The following is a 27,563-nucleotide window of genomic DNA, read 5'->3' as shown; positions in this document are numbered from 1 at the left end:
AATGATCCGAACGGGGGGTGAGGGGCAGACAGGACTTTTATACATGACAGGTAACAAGAGGCACGTGATAATAATCAAACTAATCAAGGGCACACAGGAGGGGAGGGGCGTGCACACAGACAGAAACCATGACAACAGACACATAGTGGAACGGCTGGGGACGAGACGTGACAGAACAACTGATCGGAAATACACAATAAACATGGCAAAAGTCAGACACAGCACAGAACCACACTTTTGGAATGAGGACACTGACTGCTTTATTACCGTCATGAGTGACATAAATGTGTTCTATGGACAGTAGAAAGTAACAAGTAGAAAAGATATTTGCGTCATCATACGTCACAGTTTAGAAGGGTATATCACAATCAATCACAATTAACATGTATAGTCAGGAATAACTGCTAATGCATGTAAATTGATTATTCAAAATGTTTCTGAAACAAGAATTTTAACCTTAAAGCAAATATTGACTGCAAGTAAGCGGGGTCACTGTAAAAGAGACTTGCACTATATTTTAATTGAGTTTCAATGCTAAAGTGTTTTTCTTGAAGGCACGTACATCCGCGTCCTGACAATTTGCACTCTGACAGATCTTGAGACAAAATAAGTCATCACAACTGTTGTAAAGCTGATAGCAATTTAAATTAACATTCGTAATCCGTGCAGCCAGACAAGGTGTAGAAGTCAAGAACTCAAATTAATCCACAAGTAATTACTTATTAATGGAATCATTACTATTTTATGAATCACATATCTATTTAATAATTGTTGTAAATTATAATTGTCCAAATCCTCTAATTTCTGCATCCCAACATAAATACTCTTTTCCCAGTTAATTTCTGTAGTCCTTCATGAAAACATACTTAATACTACTAAATTATGTGCAAACATCTGCTTTGACTTTGGAAGATGACCAAACAGTAACTGAATCAGTTTCTAAAAGAGTATAGCATCAATCCCTCTCATGTGATATTGCAGAATTGTTTAGTTGTTGATTTTTTTTTTTTTTTTTTACATTAAACACTATCAAATAAACAACAATATTTGGTTCATAAACTGTAATAGACAGAGACTCTCAAGTGGCTATACTCTCACTTATGACTTTTGCTGCAGTCCTGCCATACAAGAGTCACAAAGAGTGAGGCGATTTGCAAATGTATATCTAGAGCCTTATGCCTGGCTCCGTAACTCCACATTTAGACAGGAAGGGAACACTAATCCCTGTTTGGCTGCAGTCTTGATCAGGTGGTTCACAGCGTTTTTCATTTTTTGTGTTTTTGGAGAGAAGGAACGTGGATCTTGTATCGACCCATGGGCAAGTAGCATTTATTCAATATTCTCTTCATCTCACAACATTTTGTTTTGTTACGTAATAGAGAGAGGGATGGGGGATGAGGGATGGCTAAATTATAATAATTCTAAAAGCATTGTATTCACACATAACACCCCTACAAGGTACAGAAAATTACTTTGGTGTATTACTCCTGATTCTGCAGGCTACTGCAGTTATGAGTGCTGCTCCTTTGCCACTTCCATCTTCTGACTTATGAAACGTCACCTTGCACTGTGGTGCCAAATCTTGCAATGTCTCTTGCATGACCCCTGCAAAACTGTGAAGAGAAATAAGGGTTACAGTTGATTCAGGTGAACGTTTGTTGAAAGGGCAAAAAGATACTTACTGAGGGTGCATCTTATAAAGGGTACCATCAACTCCAACTGTAACAGTGAGCTGCTGCAAATTACGATTCCGTCTTATTTTATCAACCACAGCCGCCAAACCAGCACCGCACAGCTGTGCTGCCCGACGGGAGACAACGCTGCAAACCTCCTTAACAAGGACACTGTCATCACATGTTGAGCTGGTAAGGCCAAGGTGCTGCAAGATGCAACGGATCTGACGCATGGCCAGACGGTCACTAGAGTTAAGAGAGACAAAATACAGGTTACACACTGTGTGAGCTTAGGCATTCTGGAGCAATAAGCTAATACAATATACACTGACCGCCAACATTATTGACACTTTCATTCCCAGATGGACCTAAAATACACTATATAACTTTTACAGGGGAGCTTCATTTCACCTTCTATAAACTTTTGCAACGCATTTGTACTTCATGCACAGCTTGCTGATCTTTAACAAGAAGATGAAATGCTGAAATTCACTCCCGTTGCAAATAACATACGAGTGAGTGAGTGAGTGAGTGAGTGAGTGAGTGAGTGAGTGAGTAAGAGCGAGAGAGAGCGAGCGAGAGAGCGAGCGAGAGAGCGAGAGAGAGATAGAGAGAGATAGAGATAGAGAGAGAGACAGAGACAGAGACAGAGAGAGAGAGAGAGAGAGAGAAACTAATCATCATTCCAATTCTGAAAATGATTGAAACATTTTGTTGATGTGTCTTGTGTTGAACGAAACAAAATGATTTAAGAAAGAAAAACCATCAGGGTGCCCTTAGCAATGTGTTTCTCGGTCATTGTATTGTAAGGGTCTGGTAGATGAACTGTGCACAAAACCTTTTTGTTAGAGCATACATCTCTCTCCGGTAAAACTCAACTTTATAGCGCACTTTAAAAACACCCAGACAGCATTCAAACATACATAAAGTAAGCTGACGCGTATATTCACATAGGCACACCAACACTTTTTGCTGTTGTTGTTGTTATAGGTCAACGTAAACAAGGGTTGTGAGGTTTTGCAGTCATCAAGCATAAACTGGGGAGGGATTATTGAAGTGTGACGAACACTTACCTTTCAATTTGTGATAGGAATTTGGTCTCAAAGATGCCCCAGGTTTTGAGTCGCTCAGACAGTTTTCCTCGAAACAGTAAACCCCTTGCAGTGAACTCTATTAGCACATGTCTCACTATCTCTCCAAGGTACATGCCACTGATCATCTTTTCATACCTTGAAAGGAGAAAATTACACTCATGGGTTGGCTACAAAAACCTGGAGTGGTCTTAATGAGAGGATTAAACAATCATGTAATGAATTTGACTAACATATCAAATTCATCCATCATGCCAATCCCAGCTGATAGCAGGCTGGGGGTATACACGGGGTAGACACCATTCAATCAAAATCATGGAAAAATGAGTGCATTACAATTTTTGTATGGTACCTCTGCTTCCCAGGATTGCTTGAAGAAGCATCAACATCACGATCGAAGATTGTGAGGAAATCATCCAGTTCGCCATTTTCACCAAACGCTCCCCATTCCATATTAACACACATGCGTCCGTTATCACCATCAACCATTTCTATATTCTGCATCTCCTCCATGTAGCAGGTATTGGTACCTGTGCCTAAATCAAAGGCAATACACTCAAACGACAGAAAAACAACACTGGGGGGGTAAATACAGAATAAGCGCCCCGCAATTTTTTTCTTTTTTAATTAACACTTTTTAATCCGTCTTCAATAATTATAAGAGATGACACTTACCAACAATGAGTCCCACCTCACACTTGGGGTCCTCATAACCGCAAGTCATCATGGTTCCTACTGTATCATTAACAACTGCCACAAAGCTCAAGTCAAATTCCTGCAAGCAGTGACGACAGCATTACTGACTTAAATCTCATACATTTATTATGTTCTAGTCTGCAGGAATTGGCAGTAATAAAAATCTGAAGAAAACCAAAATAGAATGAGGGCAATTCATATTCAATGGCATTGTATGAAAACACTTTGGCAGCAAAACAGCATAGTATACAGGTATCACCTTAAGAGTACAATGTTTACAAAGTCGAGATTTAGATAGATTCAGACATACAATACAATACAATTATTAGAGTGAGAGACAGAGAGAGATTGTTTTAAGAGCAGTTTTGCTAATCTATGACTTAATTTGAGAGACAATATTAAAATTTGGACAATTTTTGTTGGTTAATCCCGGGGTCCTGAAGCAAGTTTTTATCTTCAAACAATAACAATTTGACAACACAACAGGGCCATTGATTATAGGGCTGCTCGAATATTTCAGTATTTGCTGCAGTATTTGAATGCTGTGTTAAATGAAAATAGGATACAATGATTTGCAAATGACGTGCAACCTATATTTAGTAATCGGATATACCACAAAGACGGGATATTTCATGTAAATGTTATATAGACCATGTAAGGGCTACATGCAAGTAAAAATGAAACAGAAAATAAGTGTGAAAGTGTGTCTACTTGCGTTCTGTTGTAGAATTACAGTATATGTTGAATCACTGGTTTAATGGGTAAAGTGAAAAAGGGGTAGGAATCTAAAAAGCTATGCTTCCTCCTACTCCTTTTCGAGCATTCTTTATTGATCTATTGATTTATGCATTATTTATTTATTTATTTATTTATTTATTTATTTATTTATTTATTCTTTCTGTTTGTTGGTTTATTTTTTGTTTGTCAGTTGTATGGACTTATATATGGCACTTTAAAGTGTTATTTGTTTTGCTTAGTTTTCTTTTTTGTTTTGGATGTTCGAAATCAATCAATCAATCAATCAATCAATCAATCAATCAATCAATCAATGTACAAAGAGATGAACTTTACTGCTTTAAGCAAATAATCATTAAGTTAGAATTTTAAGGCTACAACATTCCAATCTTGGGACATGCTTATTTTCCACTGGTTTCCATTTAATAAACCTTTTAGAATTGAGGACACCAATTGTTGACACTTTATAGGTGGATTCTTTTTTCTTAATCTCGGTAGTTTGATGCACATCTTGACCTGTTCAAGAGTCGAGGGTCTCCGTTATTGTACCTTATGCTTCATAATGCACTGCAAATTTTCAACGGGCGACAGTTCTGAATTGCAGGCGGGGCACTCTAGTACTCACACTTTTTTTTTTTTTACAGTCACATTGTTCTAAGACGTGCAGAATGTGGTTTGTCGTTATCTGATTGTCAAAGCACGCAGGAGTGTCCAGGAAAAAGTTATGGTTTGGATGGCAGCATACGTTTCTCTAAAACCGAATCATTACCCGCTTACAATGCCTTGTGCAACACTTGGTACAAATAATGGAGTATAGAGGACACAAACAATAGTTATAAGAAAAAAATAATTCAAGGAAGTTTGACATTCTGTCTCCAATGCCATGAGTATTGTGTATTGTATAACCATTCCACCTTGGAAAAAGGTAAAACAATCACTAAAAGTCCAAACCTAATATGACATTCAGACTCAACATATGTGTACTTTATTTTTATAATGGGAGGTGCCACACTATTAAATCTACATATTATTGAAAGTATTTATTTTTCCAAGTTTTTAAATATTTACCTTAAGCATGCAATGGAATGATAACATTTGAAATATTCAAAAAGAACTGGAAAAAGGAAATGCTTTTCAAAACGTCAAGGCACATCCTAGAATAAAAGCTTGTGTACTAACCCCTCGGCTTCGCACAGCATCCATAAGTAACGTGACAACATCGTGTCCTTCACAACCACTGGCTTTGAAGCCTTTTGTCCATTTCAGAAGAATGCCCTGAAAATAACAACATTGGAACATGCTTTAATATTTACATCATTTAGAATGTCAGTTTAATGGTTTATGTGTTATATGTTATATATATATTGTGTTGGCAGATATGGAGCTGCATATAAGTAAAATGAAATGTTTTAGGGTAAATATTAACAAAAGAAGACTAAAAAACCTCACCTCATCCAATTTGCTTTGGTGACAGGGGAAGGAGAACGTAAATCCCAAAGGTAAGGATGCTCCTCTCATACCCATATTTTCCAAAAAGTTTGCCATGCAGTTCACAATGTGGCTAAAAAGCTGGCAACCAAAGAGATATATAAAATATTAAATGAACCTTCGTAGTTGTGTGTGCTTTTCATTCTAATCATTTCAAAATATTACATGCAGACACTTGCACACCGATTTTGGGGATGGTTGGTTAGGGTTTTTGGAAGAGTTGCCATGTAAGCCACATTAGAGGTTCCCAGGTTGGCTGCATTGTCAGCCAATGCAGTGTGTTAGGGTTTATGAACTATCTTGATCGTATGATTATGTTGGGATGTAGACTAGAATGATGAACTTTGTTTTAACCATTTGCTGAGGTGACCACCACACATGTAAATTGTCACCCCCACCTTGGCCACCACACATGTAAATTGTCACCCCCACCTTGGCCACCACACATGTAAATTGTCAACCCCACCTTGACCACCACACATGTAAATTGTCACCCCCACCCTTCTTCTCTCAATAAATACTGTCTTGCATGAATGCAACGGCAGACTTTGTTCGGACATTGCTGTGTCTACAGCAACGAACAAATTCTCCACTTGCAGAATTTGTTCGGACATTGCTGTATCTACAATGACAAACAAATTCTCCACGTGCAAGTGTTCAAAAGGGCATACTGTCTCCTGTGTGGTTCTTGCACAATAAGTTAGAGCCGGAACATCTCTAACACAGTGAAAGAACAGAAATCCACCGAAGAAAGTATTGGGATACCCAATGTCCGATTTACATAACGAATGGACATATAACTTCACCATTTTGTTTGATGGAGGTCCACAGCACGTTGGAACATTTTTGGTCAGGTTTTATGGCAGCTGACAGATATTTTCCGGAGATAGATCAAATGGGTGCTTTTTTTAACTGCATTTAGACAGGTGGAGGGCATATAGAACATACTAAATTAATATAGAATTAATATAAAACATAATGAGTGTAGCTATGAAACTCATGACATCACTTAACACAAATACCCCGAACACCCATGGAAACAGCTTAGCCCAACTTTCTTATAACATCTTCAAAAGGTAATATGGTTCAGACCAGGGCCTTCAGTGGTTATTTTAGTGACCTAATCCACATTTTAATAATGCCTTTACCGCATAAAACAATGTAAAAAAAAAAAAAAAAAAAAAAGCCTATTAATCATAGCTACATTTACACAGGGCTGAATGTCATCAAGGCTGTCAGGGCTGGTTGTGGTCAATCTGTCGAGATTGTGAGGGTATTAGACAAAACGTGAATGGCAGCACATTGAAATCTGACTGGACAATAAATTATTTTATAAACGACTGGAAGCCGTGCGGCCAAGACATACTCCATGAAATGAAATCCAAGGACTGTTGGAAATAAACTATTACCTTTTCATGTAAGTTGAAAATGTAGGTCAGTCTTTGGAAGTCCTGATCAGAGATGTTCACTTTATCATAATTTCCCCTTCCGGATGTGAACAAGCACACGAAAAGCGGCACGTCGCGCAAGACAGGCTGGTCGTGTTTCTGTCAATCGGTACTTGACTTGGTTGGGGATGATTACGGGGACGTACGAAAATGTACTTCCGTACTTCCCTTTTTTTAACAAATCTCTCATCCTTCCGGCCGCAAAACCAGACAGAGGTTCTGACCATGGGACAGAATGCCCATCACTGGCCCTGACTGCACAACACAAACATACAGCTGTTTCTCAACTGCCTTAGATATGTTGTGCTCTGACTACCCTGTCAAAGATTTTATTTTGCTCAGCAACTTATTAGCCTTGTTTGGCTGCCACGGCTGAGAAACAGTGATTGTCATGTTGATTAATCAACTGATCTGTTATGAAAAAGTCAGCCAGAAGTGGAGAATGTCTCACTCGCCTATACATTTTGAAAAATAGTCATATAACTACACTAATGACATGTTTGTTTAGTTTAACACGTGACAGGTTGGCAGAAATTCCAGAGACCTGTGCATTTTTATACAAACAATAAAACATTTCTAATTTTCCATACGTCATATTTAAGAATTTTAAAATGTTACTTTAATGATTCACTGTACACGTAAAGTGGAAGTCAACTCAAAATCTATGCAGCTCCACTAATGTAAACACGGTATTCCGAATCATATTGCATTTGTTGAATATGAAATAAGGAGCAAAATCAACCCATCACATCTTACATTGTGCATCTTGCTATGACTGTGCACACATTGCAAATGTGATCTCATTTTCATTTGATAGCAAGGGGCAAAATGGCCATGCTGTTTTAATTTCATGTATCTGCCACTGTAAATTAACCCAAAAATGCTTTGAAGAAAATATGGCGAATTATGATTGGAATCTAGTGAATACTTTACCTCTTTTCCTGTGCCCTGCATTATCTCCTGTGGAATATTATAGTTCTTATGGCGCATCTCAATATGTGTCTTGCCACTTCGCACATGCACAAGTAGCACTCTAAAACTAGAGCCGCCAAGGTCCAAAGCCAAGAAATCTCCATGTTCTGAAAGCACAGATTAGTTATATGGAATACTAAGTAAAGAAAAGGAACTGTGCAGTGTGTGTGCAACCTGACCTACCTGACCCATCTGGAGTTGAGCCGACAAATGTTGGAAGCATTTTAATGCTAGCTTGATTGTGTGCTTGCTTAGACAAGCCTTGTACCATATTGTCACTTATTAGCCTTTTCACTTCCATCAGCTGTTCATGATCCAATCGGAGGGTGTCAAGGATGCGCTGACGCTCAGCATTCTGAGCAGCAAGACGTAAAGCCACAGCTGTTACCATGGCTGCACCTTTCCCACTTCCAACCTCAGACCTCAAAAAGCGCACATCACAGTCAGGTACTAGCCTCCGGACCATCTTGTGAAGCCTCCGAGAAAACCTAAGCATAGGGAACACAATTAGTTAAAATGAGTGAAGTGTATTTCTTGACCACTTTGTTCTCAACATTTATTAAAACCTCCTAATGTTTAATTGGATGGATGGATGGATGGATGGATGGATGGATGGATGGATGGATGGATGGATGAAGGGAATTTTAAAGTAGCAGATTTGCACTTAGGTGTATGGTTTGGCTTCAAGCAGATTTATTCCCTTAAGCAGGCCATGAGGGGGCGCCTGCCCACCAAGATGCTTTTACATGCGTGGAAGGCCGATTGACCACTCCAAATTGTCCGTAGGTGTGATTGTGAGTGCGGATAGTTATTTTCGTCGCCTATTTGTGCCCTGCTATTGGCTGGCAGCGAGTTCAGTGCCCGATGGAGAAACTCCTTGTGTGGAGTTTGCATGTTCGCCCCGTGCCTGCGTGGGTTTTCTTTGGGAACTCTGGTTTACTCCCACACTCCAAAGATACGCATGGTAGGCCGATTGAGCACTCCAAATTGCTCATAGGCGAGAGTTCGGGTACAGATGGTTGTTTGTCTCTGTGTGCCCTGCGATTGGCTAAAAGTGTTATAAACTGCCTCTTCAATTATTTACAATCGCCTGCAATGAAATTGTTTATAGTTTCTTGGCATGGAAAGAGTAACTTACTCTTGATGATTTTTGTACACAGATCCATCCACTCCAATGGTGGCTCGCAACTTCTCAGCTGCTTTGTTGTCCCTGATCTGCCGGAGGACTGCCACGAGAGTGGCAGCACACAAATGTGCAGCTCGCGTGGAAACAATTTGACACACTCGCCGAGTGGCGACGCAGTCTTCCAAGGTTGGATTGATGCCGAGGTCCCGGAGTACCTTTTCAGCACTCAGGACACCTTCCTCTTTGCTGCAGATAAAACCATAAAGATAATAAATAGCAAATATTATGCAACAAAGTGAAACTATAATCACTTGATTGCGATGCATGCTCAAAAACTTTAATTCATAGAAGAAAAAAAGGGCAATATAGGACATAATGTCACAATTAAATTATTAAACCATTAACTCAATACTACAAAACAGAACCGTAAAGGCTGAATGGGAACAAAATTGAGGGGATGGGTCTACTGCTAATATTAAAGCAATGAAAAGATTAACGCAAACCAAAGAAAAAAAAACTTGTAACTAACTTGTCGCTGTCGATGCAATAGATGTAGTTGGTTAAGAACTTTCCAGTCATAAGGAGCTGGGGTGTAGTTTTGCCTTGGAAAAGAATCTGGTCTTTGGTCAGTTTCACAAGGATGAGACGTACCAGTTCTCCCATGTACATTCCACCGATCATCTTTTCAAAACTAGGAATCAACACACAAAATAGCAATGCGATTTGTAGAATAATAACATCTTGTTGTCCAAGTTGAAAAGTGTGCAAATAATCAGGCTTTTATTGTGTTCTACTTTCACTTGTTTTTCTTGAAAGAATTGTAATTGTAAACTATCAACATATTGTAACCCAAACCCCGACAGTGATTACAGAATTGTGTACCACTTTTCTTGGATGGCAGACTCCTTGTTCTGCCCCCAAATAGTGAAATTAAGCACATAGTACATGACGTAGTTAAGTCACAGTAATGATGTACTGTGTATAATAGGGGTGGGCAAACGTCCGGGCCCACATTGGGGTTGAATGTCATCCAGAAACTTCATAGAACATGAGGCACACGCAAATAAATGTACAATCCCATTTTCTAACAGTGTGCATTGAGGACTTTAAAATGTGCAAATTCGCTCTCATTCAGGTGGTTGTTTTGTCTGCACAATGTGGCATTCACACACTACTTGGCACTGGGAGGAGAAATTGGAAATAGATGAAAACAGCATTCATGGAATGTTCTATCTGGAGGTCGTATCTCTTTTTAATGTTTTAATTGAAGGCGCAATGTTAAAATAATAAACAAATTAAGATTTACTAAAAAAAAAAATGGTTAAATTACAGTGATCCTTCGCGCTTCATCTTTCACGAATACGCTTCTTTGCGGGTTTATAAGTGACAAGAGAAGGACGTTTAAATATACGCTGATAGCCCGGGGCGTACCATGTGCAACACGGACTGATTATTTAGGCAATGTAATGCACAGCGGATCAGGCAAACGGGAATCAGGTGGTAGGTGTGTGTGTCAAGGCAGACAACCAGCCAGGCATCTTGCTACACAATGGATCAGGCAGGCATGCATGTGTCAAATGAGACCAAACAATTTGCACTGACGGCGATCAGTGTCTATATACATGCCCTAATCAGCGGGTAACATGGGAGAGGTGGTAACGATCAGCAGCAATTAGCATGCGCAGTTCTGTAGGCGCGTCAGCCGGTCAGCAGGGTGAGCGTGGAGACACGACACAGCGGTGCACAAAAGAGGAATGCACCACCGTCCAGGTTTCGGGACAGTGAGCCCAGATAGTGCGGGGCATGCCTCTGAGCAATGTGCGTCACTGTGGACGTGGGTTCCAATGCAGGAGGCGGAAGCCGGCCACGTGCACCAACCGGTACAGAAGGAGTCGGTCGGGACACGTGACAATATCATGTGTTTGTTCTTTCATTTACTGTAAAGATATACATATAATACATGCACAGAACAATATGGGAATGGTTATCAAGAGAATAAGAAAGGTTTATGTAGCATAAAGTATTGGGGAGGGTTTAAAAAAAGCTTTAATATTTTGTATTTTCGAACCCGCACCCTCCTAACTGTGAGGCTGACATGTTACCCAGTGCGTCACAGAGCCGCTGCAGATATCATAAAATCATAAAATTACAAATAAACAATGTTTACTTGCTTGACTTTCAAACAGACTACATAGGTCAAATGCGGAAAAATAACAAGTCAAGTCAATACACCATGCATTATGGGGAAAAAAACAACAACTTTGGAGCCTTTACCCTACTAGTACGTGCTGCAAAGCTATTCAAAATTTTCTTGCGGCATGAAAAAACTGATTGCTGGCATATGCACATACCTTTGCAATATCCAAATTTGTTAAACCCATAAATCACAAGCATTCGCCGCTCAGTGAAAAACGGGCTGGAGGGAACGATACGAATACATTTCTTAATAAATCGGACAATTAATTGGTTATCTAAATTCTATTCCGCTAATTAGCGGAATAGGCATTGGACTCAAAGAATTCTTAGAACTTACATGAACACAAATCACAATTAGCCAATTAGCATAGGACTCCCAAATCATTACAAAGGCAAATTCCCATCTTCCTTCCATCCTGTTGCTAACACGAGAACACAGTTGGCATTGGAGCTTTTTTTTTTTTTTTTTACATAATATAATTTAACTGCTTTATATTTGTTAGAGAACACTAAGCTGACAAGACTGAAGACAAGTCGCTGCTCGTTTGATTGCACTGCCGAGAAAAAGGGTAAAAGCAATGATTTGTATTGCATGATAACTTAAGCATGAAGATTTTACTCACAGCTGTTTGCCAGGATTAAGAGAGCCAGCATCTATTTCTCTGTCAAAATGTGTGCGCAGGTCCTCCAAGGCACCGTCATCTCCAAAAGCACCCCACTCTGTATTGACGCACATCTGCCCCTCATCCCCATCCAGCACCTCAAGGTTCCTCATTTGTTCCATGTAACAGGCATTTGTCCCCGTTCCTGTCAGAATGAAATGCGAGTGATAAAGAAAAAGTGTTTTCTGAAATTTGTCTTCATCTTTGTCCAAGTACACTAGTAATGGGGAGGAAAAAAAACAGATGCCAGACACACTTAACTGCCACCTTTGATTGATCATACCAAGTCCAGGGGGATTTTTAAAAGTTCGTTATTGTGGTTTTTAGTACCCATGATCAATTGATGTTGTGCTATAATGTGTATAACATGACTGTATATGACTGACTGAGGAATTTTTTAAATCCTCAGTGAGGATCGCAAGAGAAAAAGTTTAAAAATAAAAATAACAATTTAATTCCATTGTACTGGTTCTACCTCAAAACAGCCTGGTTCCCTCTTGTGAAAAACACGTGCTTGGAAATAGTTAAAGCAAGGCAGCATTCCTGCTTATTCCACGCACGCACACCTCAACACATATGCACGAATGCACTCCATAGTCCCTTTCAGACCAAACAGCCCAGGAACATGTGTGTGGCTCATTAGTTTGCGTTCACATCGAGCAACACTGGGCAAGGTAGTTTAGTCAAATTGTACTGATGATTATCAAATTAAATGTACTGATGATTTGTCCATACTGAAGATTTGTCCGTAGAGGAGGGGGGAATGAAAAGGAGAGCCTGTACCTTATCATCCATTTACACCTCATTCCATATTGCAACGGTGAAATGATTGCTAAAATGAGACTGAAATTGACTACAGGGTTGGGCACTGTTTGAATTTGTGGACAAATTGTATAAAATTTTCTGTGCTTTAATTTATGATTTTTTATTTTACTTTGAGTGTGAGTTACACGGGGATATTTTTAACCAGAATCTCTTTTTTTTGTATATTTTCATATTGTTTTCCACAAGGTGTTGGAATAATTGAGGTGAAGCCTTGGCCTGCCAGACCTGGGGGCTTCATCTTTTACGAGTTGAATTCCTTTACGTTTAACTAAGTTCTTTTTAGCTAGTTCCAGGGATGTCCTCTCACCCTCGTCAGTTTTATGTATCCTTCCTGTCCTTACACCTTATGTTTGTGTTTTGTTTCTGTAAGAGGTCTTCACGAGCAATGAGCAGAGCTTCTTTGCACAGGCGAAATGTTCTTTGTTTAGTTCAAAGGAACTTTATTCCTTTTAGTTAACTGTAGCTTTGATTCATAGATTGTTGTTGATCGTAACTGTTTTTCTTTGTTAAGTGTTGGAAGTAGTTGCATATAAGTTATCCCATATTTACTCAATGTTTGTTTAAGGAACTGCATACCAGTTACTTCACGTTTACTTAATGTGTGTAGAAGTGTTCAGGGCTAGTTACTCATTAGTATTGTGTGTTGTGTTAGTTTACCAAAAAGATAAACTTAGCAAAGGTTTAGTTGCATTGTTCCACAGGAAAGCGGCATTCAACGTGCTTCAAGTTATCGGATCACAGTCGAGGACGAGTCAGCCAACCATGGAGAAGACAGCCGGTTGAGGAAACAGAACAGGCTCTGCAATTCCAGTGCTGGGGTCACGGGCCGACAATTAAATGCTGAATCACATTCCTTAGCTAATCAGTGTTGCTACAGCCACAATCTCCCCTCCCTTTAGTGTAGCAACTGTAACCAGGGCAACCAAAACAGAAGTACACGGAGTAAGGACTCGCAATTGATGGAGATTGTAACTGAGTTTCCTTTCTCTATCGTTCTCCTCGCGAGTAAGCCTATCCTGGTTGTCTTCTCCTCTTTGTTCCAGCGTGTGATTTAATGTCTGATCGTACTTAGACTTGACACAAGGGCTTTATTTTAGAGATCCTCAAGAAAATACAACAATGTAGTTACTTATAATACACATCTGAATACCAATTGATGGGCTAACTAATGGTATTTATCTTTTGGAAGAAAAAAATATATTACAAACAATGGAAGCAAAGTAAATGTTTTCATTTAAGTCGTTTATGGAACCATATGCTATAATATGTATAAACGTACGTATAAACGTGTTATTTATGTAATACTTACTTAAATAACTCTGAATGTTACGTCAGGCCCTTTCTCAGCTCCACGTTTGGGTATATGTCACGTTAGCATACCGTATCGTTTAGCCTGTTGTTGCTGGTTCATGTCTGTTTTTGGTGTTGGATTTTGACAAATAAATTTGCCCCAAAAGTGCGACTTATACTCCGGTGCGACTTATATATGTTTTTTTCACTTTATTGTGCATTTTATGGCTGGTGCGACTTATACTCTGGAGCGGCTGAAAGCTAGACGTCGGCCGAGGCAGCATGGCGGGCTTGTATTGTGAGACTTGTAATTGCCTCTTTGCAGTTTGAATTCAATAAAAAAGGAGCACAGGGCAAGTGGAACTTTGAAAGATCTCAGAGCAATGAGAGCTTCACTTTCCCTTGTTGAGTAACGGAAAAACACTGACTCTGGTTGTGTTCTTCGTCTCCTGTCTCTTACTTGCATGTGTCTAATATTAACTCACTAATAGGATAACCCTGACAGTTATTTTTCCACAGCATTTTTTTTCAAGGCTGGGCAGTTATAATGGAACTGAAATCACTATCAGTTGATTGACTGACAGATGTAGGCATTTTTTTAAGTAGTGAGGTACATTCAAGGGAATCTATCTATTTATTAGATCCAGACTCCTATTTAGGGCTGCTGCGGTAAGCCAAATGCCTGTCAAGGAACCCACAGGATGCTACAGAAAGAGGGTGCGGTCTGTAATCAAGTGGAAAAATAGGAATGTATTGAAAACAAGACTCGCTCTAACTTGAAAAGACCCATTCGAAAAAATACACATGGTGATGTGAAGGGCACTCGCGAGAATTTCAACCAGATGCTTCATTATCTCATCCAAAGGTACATATTAAATTGTAAATATGCTTAAATGGACAGTAAAGCAAGCCTAACATTGGCACTTGTGTCATAGGACTGTATTACAAAAATAATGTTAATACTACAATTCCCCCCTAAAAAAACTCAGAAGTTATTCAATGGCATTTTGGAGCAGAGTGGTGGTGGACTTACTGACGCCTGCTTTTTGGGCAGGGTCTGCTTGATTTGACACATCACGAAAGCATTATATGTCACGAAAGCAATCACAATTTTCCCTTTTGAAATCATTGAACAGACTATTGCTTAAAATGTTCAAAAGCTATCAATTGGCACCAAAATTTAAATGGACATCTGTATTTATGACTACTGTGTTGCTTCGGGTTAAAAGGTGCAGATTCAATTCTGGGGGCTTTTCTGTACTTAATCCACAAATAGCATTATAGCCTATGATTTACGGTAAATAAAATAAAAAAAACATACATTTTCATCCAACCGAATCTGGCCCCCTTCCAAAACGTTCGGACACCCATGTTGTAATGGATAAGAGCCTTTAGATACACGACAATGCAAATGTAACTAATATTGGAACTTGAAATTTGAACGGTCACCGTACAGCATATATGCCTACTTTCGGGATTTGGATTTCGCGGAGGGGACAGACTGCTAGCTGAGACTGTCAGAATCTATCCAGCGACCACTTATCCTTAGACATAGCCTCCTCGACGAATGCGTACATTTTTAGAAGTGGCCATGATAACCTGCAAATTTTCTAAAAAATTAATACAGGTCCTGGTTGCCATGGAAACTTGTCCCAATAGCCTTGTCCCTACATTTTGAAAGATTCACACTGAAAGGAATAGAGCCATTAAATTGAATGTGGCAATAGAAGAAATAACGACTGAATACGTTTTGAATAGTATTTAATCAATCTTCTTCCTGGCCCCCTAGAGCTTTAGTGTGAATTAGCTGCGTATAAACAATCGTTAAAAAAAACAGTTTTGGTTCCATGGAAACTTTGCGAGTCCACTTTTTAATTTTAATACGGCTTCCTGCTAATGTAGCGGGGTAGAAAGATGGATGGTTCTAGTCCAAAGTCCGGCCCGTGGCCCAAATCAGAATCAGCTTTATTGTTCATCAGACCGACAGCCTGGGGAAAGAAGCGGTGTCTGTGTCTGCTGGTTTTGGCGTACAGTGCTCTGTAACGCCGTCTGGAGGGGAGTAGTTTGAACAGACCGTGACCTAGGTGAGAAGGGTCTATAGAGATGTTACTTGCAGGTTTCCTGGTCCTGGACAGGAACAAATCTTGAAAAGATAGGAGGTTGGTCCCGATATCTTTTCCGCAGTCCTGATTGTCCGTTGCAGTCTGTGCTTGTCTTTTTTGGTGACCAATCCAAACCAGACAGTGATGCAGGTGCAGAGGATAGACTGGATGATGGCAGTGTAGAAGGTCTTCAGCAGTTCCTGTGGCAGGTTGAACTTCCTGAACTGTCTCAGAAAGTACAGCCTCTACTGGGCCTTCTTCCGGACAGAGTCTATGTGGCCGGTCTATTTCAGGTCCCGAGGGATTGTGGATACCAGGAACTTGAAGGTGTCTGTGGAGGGAATAGCATTACTGAGGATAGTGAGGAGTGGAAGTGGTGAAGGGTCTCTCCTGAAGTCCACTGTCATCTCCATGGTCTTGAGTGGGTTCAGCTCCAGGTGGTTTTGTCTGCACCAGTGGACCAGCCGCTCCACCTCATGTCTGTACGCAGTCTCGTCACTGTCCCGGATCAGTCCGATGAGAGTGGTGTTGTCCGCATACTTCAGGAGCTTCACAGAAGAGTCGCCTGAGGAGCAATTGTTGGTGTATAGAGAGAAGAGCAGTGGGGAGAGGACGCACCCCTGGGGGTCAGGGTGTCGGATGTAATAGTCCCCAGCCTCACATGCCATCTCCTGTTGGTCAGGAAGCTGGTGATCCACTGACAGGTGGAGGCAGGCACCGCAAGCTGGATGAGCTTCTGGTGGAGGATGTCAGGAGCGATGGTGTTGAACGCCGAGCTGAAGTCCACAAACAGGATCCTGGCGTACGTCCCTGGGGTGTCTCGGTGGCGCAGGATGTAGTGCAGTCCCATGTTGACCGCATCGTCCACTGACCTGTTTGCCCGGTAGGCAAACTGGAGGGGGTCAAGCAGGGGGCCCGAGATGTCCTTCAGGTGGCTCAACACTAGCATTCATGACTTCAAGGATTTCATGACCACAGATGTCAGGGCGACAGGTCTATAATCATTCAAACCTGTGAATGTGGCCTGCATCTGGCCCGAAGCATTGTGTCATGAAATCACTAATAATTGGCCCGCTGGCACTGTGGCTGGGACCTCCGTTTGCAAGATAATCAGTAACACAGCCACTTCCTCATTCAAATGTTCACACACCAAGGACTAAAGCGATGCTAAAATCAGAGACGCTGCAAGTGACGCTGCACAGGGAAAGGCAAAAACAAAAAAAAAACAAAAACCGGACTACTAGTGAGAGCTGTCTACTTCGTACTAAGTTGACACACTACTACGCGTCCGTGCTGCGATGTCGAACCTCGGATTCAGGAGGAGCAGTGTGGCTTTCTTGCTGGCCGTGGAACAGTGGACCAGCTCTACACCCTCGGCACGATCCTCGAGGATGCATGGGAGTTAGCCCAACCAGTCCACGTGTTTTGTGGACTTGGAGAAGGCGTTCCACTGTGTCCCTTGGGACATTCTGTGGAGGGTGCTTCGGGAGTACGGAGTCCCGAGCCAAATGATAATGGCGGTTCGGTCCCTGTATCATCGATGCCGGAGTTTGGTCCGCATTTCCGGCAGTAAGTCGGATTCGTTCCCAGTGAGGGTTGGACTCCGCCATGGCTGCCCTTTGTCACCGATTCTGTTCATAATTTTTATGGACAGAATTTCTAGGTGCAGCCGAGGCGTTGGGGGGGGGTCCAGTTTGGGGACCTCAGCATCGCGTCTCTGCTTTTTGCGGATGACATGGTGCTGTTGACTTCTTCAGGCCGTGATCTCCAGCTCTCACTGGAGGGGTTCGCAGCCGAGTGTGAAGCGGTCGGGATGAGGGTCAGCACCACCAAATCCGAGTCCATGGTCCTCGGTCGGAAAAGGGTGGAATGCCCTCTCCGGATCTGGGATGAGATCCTGCCCCAAGTGGAGGAGTTCAAGTATCTTGGGGTCTTGTTCATGAGTGAGGGCAGGATGGAGCGCGAGATCGACAGGCGGATCGGTGCAGTGTCAGCAGTAATGCGGACTGTGTATCGGTCCGTCGTGGTGAAGAAAGAGCTGAGCCAAAAGGCGAAGCTCTCGATTTACCGGTCGATCTATCTTCCTACCCTCACCTATGGTCACGAACTATGGGTCGTGACTGAAAGAACGAGATCCAGGATACAAGCGGCCGAAATGAGTTTCCTCCACAGGGTGTCCGGGCTCTCCCTTAGATATAGGGTGAGGAGCTCGGTCATCCGAGAGAGACTCAGAGTAGAGCCGCTGCTCCTCCACGTTGAGAGAAGCCAGATGAGGTGGCTCGGGCATCTCACCAGGATGCCTACTGGACGCCTCCCTGGGGAGGTGTTCCGGGCATGTCCCACCGGTAGGAGACCCCGGGGATGACCCAGGATGCGCTGGAGAGACTATGTCTCTCAGCTGGCTTGGGAACTCCTTGGGATCCCCCGGGATGACCTGGATGAAGTGGCTGGGGAGAGGGAAGTCTGGGAGTCCCTCCTAAAGCTGCTGCCCCCGCGACCTGACCCCGGATAAGCGGAAGAAGATGGATCGATTACTTTAATCTAACTTTTCTGGTAGAGCAATTGACAACAGTTTCTCATTTGCAATATCAACCTATCTGCAGACAGCAAAAGATATAGTTACATATTTATAAGTTCATTTAAAATGATAATGGTTTGAGGAATGTCGGAGAGAATGGTCGGCCCCTATACATTTTCATCTAACCCAGGGGTGAGCAAACGTTTTGACTTGCGGGCCGAATTGGGTTCTAAATTTGGACCGAGGGGCAAGCAGACCGATGTACTGTAGTGTTTGTGTGAAGTAATAGAATAGAATAGTAATAGGCTGCAGGTCAGATATATGAAAGGTGTTTATCTTATGAGGCGAAATCACATCAAACGGCAAACATTCTGACCAAATACATCAATCATCTTGAAGAACAAAAGTAAAGTACAGAATAAAGTAATAAAGAATCAAAACGGCAACACGATGACTGATATCTGAAAATCAGAGCAGAGCTTTTACTCACAAACACCGGGTGACAGAGGAGAGGAAACGGGAAACGCTTGCTTAAAGTCGGCCTTAAAACCTTTCAAAGTTAAGATGAGTCGCAAACAGGTGTTGCATCAATGTCCTTAAGCATCCTGCATTGTTTGAAAATGAGAATCAAGTCAAGTCAAATTTATTTGTAAAGCCCTAAATCACAAGAAAGTCTCAAAGGGCTTCACATATACAAAAAAATGACAATTATTCTCATTGTCGCTCGTTGAAAAAGAGAATGGTCGCTAGTTTCAAATCCTGCCATTTGTACAAATTATTTTCAAAATGCATTTTTTATTTTTATTTTTTTACAAAGAAACTCCCCTTCATTTTCAGTGGGAACAGTGTTGTTGGTCTCTCTTTTTTTTTTTTTGCTAGTGCATCTGGAGTCAAATTTGTTGTGGCAATTCTAGAGCCGAGGTGTTGGTCCGTTGGACGGGGCTTTGTTGATGTTCACGTGGCTGAACGTCTGCTCACACACGTCGGTCGAGTCAAATTGTCCACTCTTTTTTTAAGCACTCGGTTGGCACTCAGTGTGTAAAACTGTATCTGAAAGCTCAGCACGGAAATTACGAGAATGCTGACGTCACAGCCCACATTCGAAATTCGGCACTGTTCGAAATAGAGCGCCGAGTGCACCCGGTCCGTACTACTGAGTACGTACACGCACTCGTGAGTGTGCACTGAGCTTTTTGACACGGCTTCCAGGAGTAAATGCGCGGGCGGGCGTTTCCCCATCTAATGGGGAAACACAGTCATTGCAGGGAAAATGACCAAAACAAATTTTCATAATACAATTTATTCAGGTTTCTAGGGCCGGATTAAACGACCCCGTGGGCCGGATGTGGCCCGCTTGGCCGTAGTTTGCCGATGTCTGATCTAACGAAATCTGGCCCGCTTTGCAAAAAGGACACCCCTGTTCTAGAGATACCACTACAGGTGGCGGTCCAAAAGTTCATTAAATCAGACACTGATGGCAAAGAACTTTGTTTTAGGTTTTTTATTCCTCTTTTCATTCAAAAATACTTCATGCTGGTTATGGGATACTTTAAAGGTAACCTTTGGGAAAAAAGGTTGAGAACCACTGTTTTTTACTCTTAATAAGGTATTTTGAAACATACTTGTTTTCTGTTATTTGTGGCAGGGCTCTGTCCATAGCACCTGCCAATAGGGTTTATTGCCTTAACTAAAGAAAAAGGACTAATTGATTTAAGATGTGTCAAAACAGAACGACAAAGTGTTATCATAGTGAATGAATCTTGACGTGAAGGGATAATACTGTCTAGACACACCCCTAACACCCTTAAACATACATGAATTTTTCAGTTAATTGTTATTGTTACAGCAACATAGATTTCGATAACTCACCTACGATGAGACCAATTTCACAGTTATGATCATCATAGCCGCAGGTCATCATAGCTCCCACTGTGTCATTAATGACAGCCATAATGTCAACACTGATGTCCTGCAATAGTAATAATAATCATAATAAGACAACTTTATTGATCGCAAAGTGGACAAATTCAATGATTAGAGCAAGATCAAACAAAAAGATAGTATCACTGTTGTAAATCAAAGGGAGGTGGCTTGTTTTTTTAAATTATTCCTTCATTCTAGCGAGTATTTGGGTATTGAATATTTCTGCATCAAATATTTCACTTACAGTAGGAGTGTCCTGCAACATAACCCTCAGGGTGGACGAGGAATTACTCAACTTTAATAAATCCATAAAATACTTAGATATGTTGCAAATTAACTAGCCAATTTACAATACATAAAAGTGCATATTAGTCTGTTGTTGTCATTACTTGCAAGATCATCATTTGCAAGATCTGCTGCACACTTACCCCTCGTTTTTTCACAGATCTCTGCAGGAGGTTGACAACATCTTTTCCTTCTACTCCGCCTGCCCTGAAGGCTTTGGTCCAGGATATTAATACACTCTAGATATAGGTCAAATGAAGGGATGTAAAAACATGTAAAATCTTGACAACATAGTGCTTTTTGCATCACTTATCAAATACCTCGTCTTCCACACCCTAAAGTGTCATAATAATCTCAAAAACCAAAGGTACGCCTTTTATTAAGGTGCGCCTTTTGTGTGGACTGAATTCCAAAATCTGTAAATGTACGTAAGCAGACAGTGATCAGAAAAACACTATGTGAAATGCAAAATACCTAAGATGACAGTGGTAAACCAATCAGAGAATTGTAAATCACCCGTGCCGCGCGGCGGTTGTTTACGTAAAGGGTAAAGGATTCGATCACGCTTTGACGAAGATGACGAAGGGCCCCACGTACTATCGGCATCATTAGCGGCTTTGTTTGTAAGTGACACGGAGGACGAAGAGTTTGAAGGATTTAATGATTTGGAGTGACACAGAAGGTTTGAAAAACTATTGCCTAATTATTTTAGGCTGATTAACTAAAATAAAATTGCAAAAAAAAAACAAAAAAAAAGAAATCACGGTCAATGACAGTTGGACGAAGGCCTATTGTTCCAAATAGTAAATTTACTACCTGCAACATTTCTTACCTCATCTAACTTGCTCTGTTGACAAGGAAAAGAGAAGGTAAAACCCAGGGGAAGCCTTTTGTCCTTTATTCCCAACTTCTCCAAGAAATTAGCCAGGCATTCAGCTATATGGTCAAATAACTGAAAAAAAGTAAGATGACACAATCAATGTACTGTATATTCATTCATATAAACAAGTAGTTCAACAGAGAATGACATAGAAGCTTGCCACTCTCTTTCCAGAAAGAGCAGGCCGGCAGTTATCATCATGAGGTCCGCCAATAAAAAATGAAAAACCAACCTTCTGCGCCAAGGTAGAATGTTGAAAGGGTCAAATGTGTATATAAATGAACATCTGACCAAAACCAATGCCACCAAGAAGGCTCGGTTCCTCTGTAAAGAGGGAAAGATTCAAGCAACGTGGTCCACTAACTGCAAAATATACATAAAACTGAATGGAGCACCTGAGCCGGCTAGAGGGGTCATGGTTAAGAGATTGGGGGAGTTGGACAAATTTGCATAGGAAGGCCTACTTCCTCTGTGATGCATGACAGTTTTCTGACGTTACTTCTTTAATGATGCCGACATTGCACAATATTTGCTCATATAGAAGCGCAGAAATTTGAATTTTAAAATATTGTTGTAATATGATAGTTATTTGAAATATACTTTATATATCGTTATATGAGTCTGTGGAATAATTAGAAATGCAACTTACGAGTCTGATGTCAGCGGCGCGACGCATATGCGGCGCATACGCGGCATTGTTTACATAAAGGACAATCAATTTATTTAATGAATTGGAGTGACGCAGATGGTTTGATAAACGTGTTATTTATGTAATACTTATTTGGATAACTGTTAATCTTACGTCAGGCCCATTTCTCAGCTCCTTGTTTGTGTATATGTCACGTTAGCATACCATATCGTTTAGCCTGTTGTTGCTGGTTCATGTCTGTTCTTGGTGTTGGAGTTTGACAAATACATTTGCCCCAAAATTGTGACTTATACTCCGGTGTGACTTATATATGTTTTTTTTAACTTTATTGGGCATTTAATGGCTGGTGCAACTTATACTCCGGAGCGACTTATAGTCCGAAAATTACGGTAAGAGCAATGATTTTTGAGTGTACTAATGTATTCTTTTTAATAATGTCACCAAAAGAGCAATATCTGGATTGCAAGCCATAGATTCCCGATGCCTGGTGTTGATAAAGTGCTATTTAATTCTTCTGCAATTACCAAAGCTTATATAAATAGCTGTTTGGTGGGCCAGCGGTGGATTTGTGTGGCCAATGGAAAATGCAGTCTGAGGAACCACGGCACCATGACATAATACAACAAACACGAAGAGGGTATACATACTTGAAAAGTCATTGACCTACAATTAAATTGTGCTGAAATCTAATCTGGGTCTTTTCAAGCTTTGTGCCTTTTATTGGCTATTGCATCCAATCCACAAACCATTTGATGTCAAGTTTGATGTCAAACTTAGATCAGGTCATAGACTTATGTTATGCATTAAACAAAGGAAAACAATTATTGGATCGATACAATTATGATTATCAGCAAAACGATTGTGTGGGGAATGGTATTTGCTTTGTAATGCACCTTACTTTTGATGGAAATATTTTCAAGCGCAACAAAATCTAACTTGTCTGAGTGAGGACCTTTTCTGTACACATCCCATTAAAGAAAAAAAAAAAAAGTAAAAATACTTGAAAAAGAATTTTACGAATAAGATGTTAATCACATGTATTGTGGAGTGCCTCTAACCTCGGATCCACAGCCTCTCTTGAGATGTTCAGGAATAGCATAAATCTGATCTTCCATGTCCACTCTTTGCTCTCCATTACCCATAACTGTAACCAGAAGCACTCGGAAGTTTGATCCACCTAGATCAAGTGCTAGAAATTCTCCTTGTTCTGAACAGAAAAGCAAACAAAAGATATTCACATTTCATTACATTATACACATACAAACAGAGGGCACCATAGTATGGCGAGGAGTTGGCATGTTCACATCTTACTTGTGAGATTGGCTCAGGCCTTTCTGTGGACGGTATGGTCTCCCCATGTTTACATTGGTTTTCTCTTGACTCAACTACGGACGCGTGCTGAGCCCTTCATGCATTTGTCCCGAGGTAAGACGCATGTCAGACCGTCTCAATTTCGATTTCCAAAAGTCTTGGTATTGTCTCGGTCTTGCTACTGTCTAGTCTTAGGAATGCCTTGCTCTCAGTTGCAATCGGAGTCAAATGCACAAACTTGGCCAATAAAGCTGATTCTGATTCTGATTGTATTTAAGATTGTACAGCGAGACCACCTGGACCGGTGTGAATAGAATGGGTGAAAACTGAGAAAATGCCAAAATGCCAGAGGGTAAAATCTCAAAGCAAAATTTTTTTTAATGGGGGATGAAAAGAACTATAAACGTTTCACATTTACAACCATAAACATAGCTAGCAAAATTTCAATTCTGAACTGAACAAGTTCATTTTAAAATTTGTAATTTGAACTAGTTTGTGTGGAAAATGAACTTTATGAAATTTTCCAACACTGTTAACAAGAGTGTTTTTCTTTTAAACATGTTCAGTAAATACTGTTCCAAACATGTTCTATAAATGCTGTCCCAATTTCAAAAACATAATTGTGTAAATAATCGTGATTTCAATATTAAACAAAATAATTGTGATTATGACAGCAGAATTAGACCCATTTGCTCACAAAGACCACAGGAGGCAGGCAGTCTCTTGACACATTTTTCCGATTCACCCAGAAGACTCCATTTCAACCAATATTGCTATACACAATGACCATATTTCATATCATTACAAAAATACCCACACCCAACCCCAAATCGATTTCTCATTGGATCTCCATCATTGACCAATGGTTTTGAAACGACAAATCTTGTTGAAACTTGAGTGATTTTCAAGCCAGTATTTTTTTCACCCTTCCGAAAGGTCTGAAAAATACACTGAGATGGCTGGCAGTGAAGGACACATAATGCAGTCTTTTTAAGAGTTCAATTCATTGTGAGGCCATTAGTCTGAAAAGAGAGAGTACTTTATAATATGAAAAGAAGAGCATTACCTGTTCCATCTGGAGTTGAGCGTACATACGTTGGCAGCATCTTTACAGCAGCCGTGGGGTTGGTGTCTCGGCAAAGGCCTTTGTCCATTTCTCGTCGAAATCTCACTGATATATCCATCACTATTTCATCAGACAGCTGAAGATGATGCAAATACTTGTCCAGCTAAACAATTGGAGAACAGAACACGTTTCCTAATGTATATATATCAACAATTGCTGTTCAAAGTTTAAACACTGGCGCATGTTTAATACTGGGAGTTTCAATTTCTATTTAACCAAAAGAATAAATCCGTTGTAACATATCTATGTTTTGAGTCACACCTTGTCAAAGAAAGCGCAGAAACATTGATTTGTCAAAGAAATAGTGATAGACAGTTGGAAGGATAAATACTCAGCATTGAAATGAGTATCACTTTATTCCATAGTCACACTCTTGCCCACAGAATATGTCTTGTATGCACTTAAATATTTAATGCAGGTGAAGGGTGAAACTCTATCGATTGATTGATTGATTGATCAATTTTATTTCGAGCTAAAAAACAGAAAGCCCTTTGAGACTGCTTGTGATTTAGGGCTATACAAATAAACTTGACTTGACTTCCATAGCTTCACTCCGTAGATTGTTATGCAATGTTTTTTGATTGTGGTCCGTCAATTTTGTACTCTGAAGTTTAATGGCTCTCTCAATTCGTAGCCTCCTCTCATCATGAGACCTTATATGTAGTTGTTTTGGCAATAAATTATTTCTGGCTTTATACATAAATTGTGCTGTCATTAAATCTATAGTGTCTTGCAAATTGACGACTTTTGACTTTATGAATAACGGATTGGTATGTTCAATGTAACTGACTTTGTTGATGATTCTTATGGCTCTTTTTTGAAGGATGAATAATGGCTCTCAAGAACATTTGAATGTGTTGCTCGATAAAGGTGTCGCTCTAAATGCAGCCTTGACCATCACTTGTTTTATTTCGGAAAATATGATGGCGTCTCCGTGTCGGACTTCCTGCTATGCTATTTCTACTCTCGAGCGGATCCAACTACCTTATTCCCACTCTGAAACATTTATATACAAGACTTGAAAATCTCCCTGTACAGGTCTGGAAATGAGCAAATTTACACAAGTAAGCCTCAGACCTTTATCTGAACACTCGTCATTGGATTGACAATGCATAATAAGAACGAAACTCATACTGCTATTTCAAACACTCATAAACGAGCGGGTGACCTGAGGTTACAGTCATATTGTTTCTCACGGGACAACAGCACCCACTTTCAAGATTTCCCCATGTTCAGGTGACATCAACGTTTTAGAGTACAGTACACGACAAGCGTGCAAGTCGTGTTACCTGTTTGGCCAGTCTTTACGGTGACATAGATTACGGAGCATTCAGTAAACGTGTTCAACAACTTTAAAAAAAAAAAAAAAAAAGTTTTACTACAACTGTTACTCACTTTATGTTCTTGATCGTCATGGAGTTCGGCGCAGTAATTAGTAAGTAGACTCGAAGACATGGTTCTTGGTGATTTAGTCTGTCCTTCTTCAAATGGTTAACTCAGGATACTTATTTTCAATTAAATTGATGACACAAACACGGTCCAGTTTCTTGTGTTTGCGTTATGAAATTACATACTCGGTAAGAAAAAAAAAACTGCTTCCGGGACTTCTGGGTTTGGTGACGTCATGTAGATTCTCAACGATGATTGGCTGTGAAATAGGCACGTCGATAACCACTACGTCCCGTTTGGATATACAGTATACTTCCAGCGCGTAGTGGTCCACTCTTACAGATGTACGGAAGATACAGGAGAGGATTAGGGCCAGCGAAGAAGAAAAACGGGGGGTGACAGGATTCTGATTTATTTTTCTCAGAATGCTGACTTTAAAGTTAGAATTCCCACTTTAAAGTCAGAATTTTGACGAATTTGATAAAGTGAGAACCTTCAAAGTTGGCGTTTAAAACTTCTACTGTTGATGTGAAATTGTATCCACATCTATCTGATCCATTTCCGTAGTGGTGATAATTCGGATCAATATTGAAGAAAATGGGTTCCATGAAGTCCCGCCTAGCTACAAAAACAGATATGCTCACAACTCATTGATTAAAGTACATAAGCATACAATTGTATTCACACATTAAATCAATAAAAAATGTAAGCATATAATTATACCTACACACCAAATCAATAAAGACATAACTAGGCCTTTTTTGATACATGGTCGACTAAGTGGTAAAGAGATTTATTTTTTTTAAACTTCATGATTTCATATGTATTTTTGTGCACTTTGAAACAACAAATGCTTTTTAGAATATTGCCTGAAATTCTTAATGACCTTTTAAACTGTACAATGCATGCCTGTATGGGCCACTTCAAATCCAAAGCGGCCGAAAAAAGGTTTGGATGACCTCCGGAATAATTTAAAAACACTTCCAAATATGGACAAATATGCCACTGAGCGCTGTCCTCGCTCCCTGTCCTCGAGAACAATAAAATCCAATTGCAATCCCGTTTTAGACATGTACATCCCGTGATTGGTGAGCTAGTGAGGTAAACACCACGTGGAGCTGAACGCCATTATTCCAAACCGGAAATGACCTAAACATATTTTAGCAAGGCGGGAAATC

At 40.4% G+C, this 27,563-nt stretch overlaps 1 protein-coding gene and 1 long non-coding RNA gene across 2 annotated transcripts; both read right to left on the bottom strand.

The window, feature by feature from the left end:
* Positions 1-243: 243 nt before the first annotated feature.
* Positions 244-27,530, bottom strand: hk2 (hexokinase 2). Its single transcript, XM_085910961.1, has 18 exons — positions 26,392-27,530; positions 24,937-25,099; positions 23,618-23,766; positions 21,863-21,982; positions 21,174-21,269; positions 20,692-20,791; positions 12,049-12,232; positions 9,759-9,920; positions 9,242-9,475; positions 8,287-8,591; positions 8,065-8,210; positions 5,645-5,764; positions 5,375-5,470; positions 3,440-3,539; positions 3,117-3,300; positions 2,747-2,902; positions 1,683-1,919; positions 244-1,613 (listed from the first exon to the last, which is right to left on the bottom strand). Exons 1-18 carry the CDS (start codon positions 26,449-26,451, stop codon positions 1,469-1,471), a joined length of 2,757 nt encoding a protein of 918 aa, XP_085767087.1. The 5' UTR covers positions 26,452-27,530; the 3' UTR covers positions 244-1,468.
* LOC147057770 (uncharacterized) lies at positions 12,241-20,681 on the bottom strand. The gene is made up of 2 exons (XR_015065962.1): positions 16,966-20,681; positions 12,241-16,869 (listed from the first exon to the last, which is right to left on the bottom strand). It is a non-coding gene; the product is annotated as an uncharacterized LOC147057770 (long non-coding RNA).
* Positions 27,531-27,563: the final 33 nt, after the last annotated feature.

This window comes from Syngnathus leptorhynchus, chromosome 4, assembly GCF_054491065.1.
Source record: "Syngnathus leptorhynchus isolate UIUO chromosome 4, UIUO_Slep, whole genome shotgun sequence".
In the NCBI taxonomy this organism is placed as follows: domain Eukaryota; kingdom Metazoa; phylum Chordata; class Actinopteri; order Syngnathiformes; family Syngnathidae; genus Syngnathus; species Syngnathus leptorhynchus.
The sequence above is the reverse complement of the archived record's forward strand: the minus strand, read 5'-3'. Positions and strand labels throughout refer to the sequence as shown.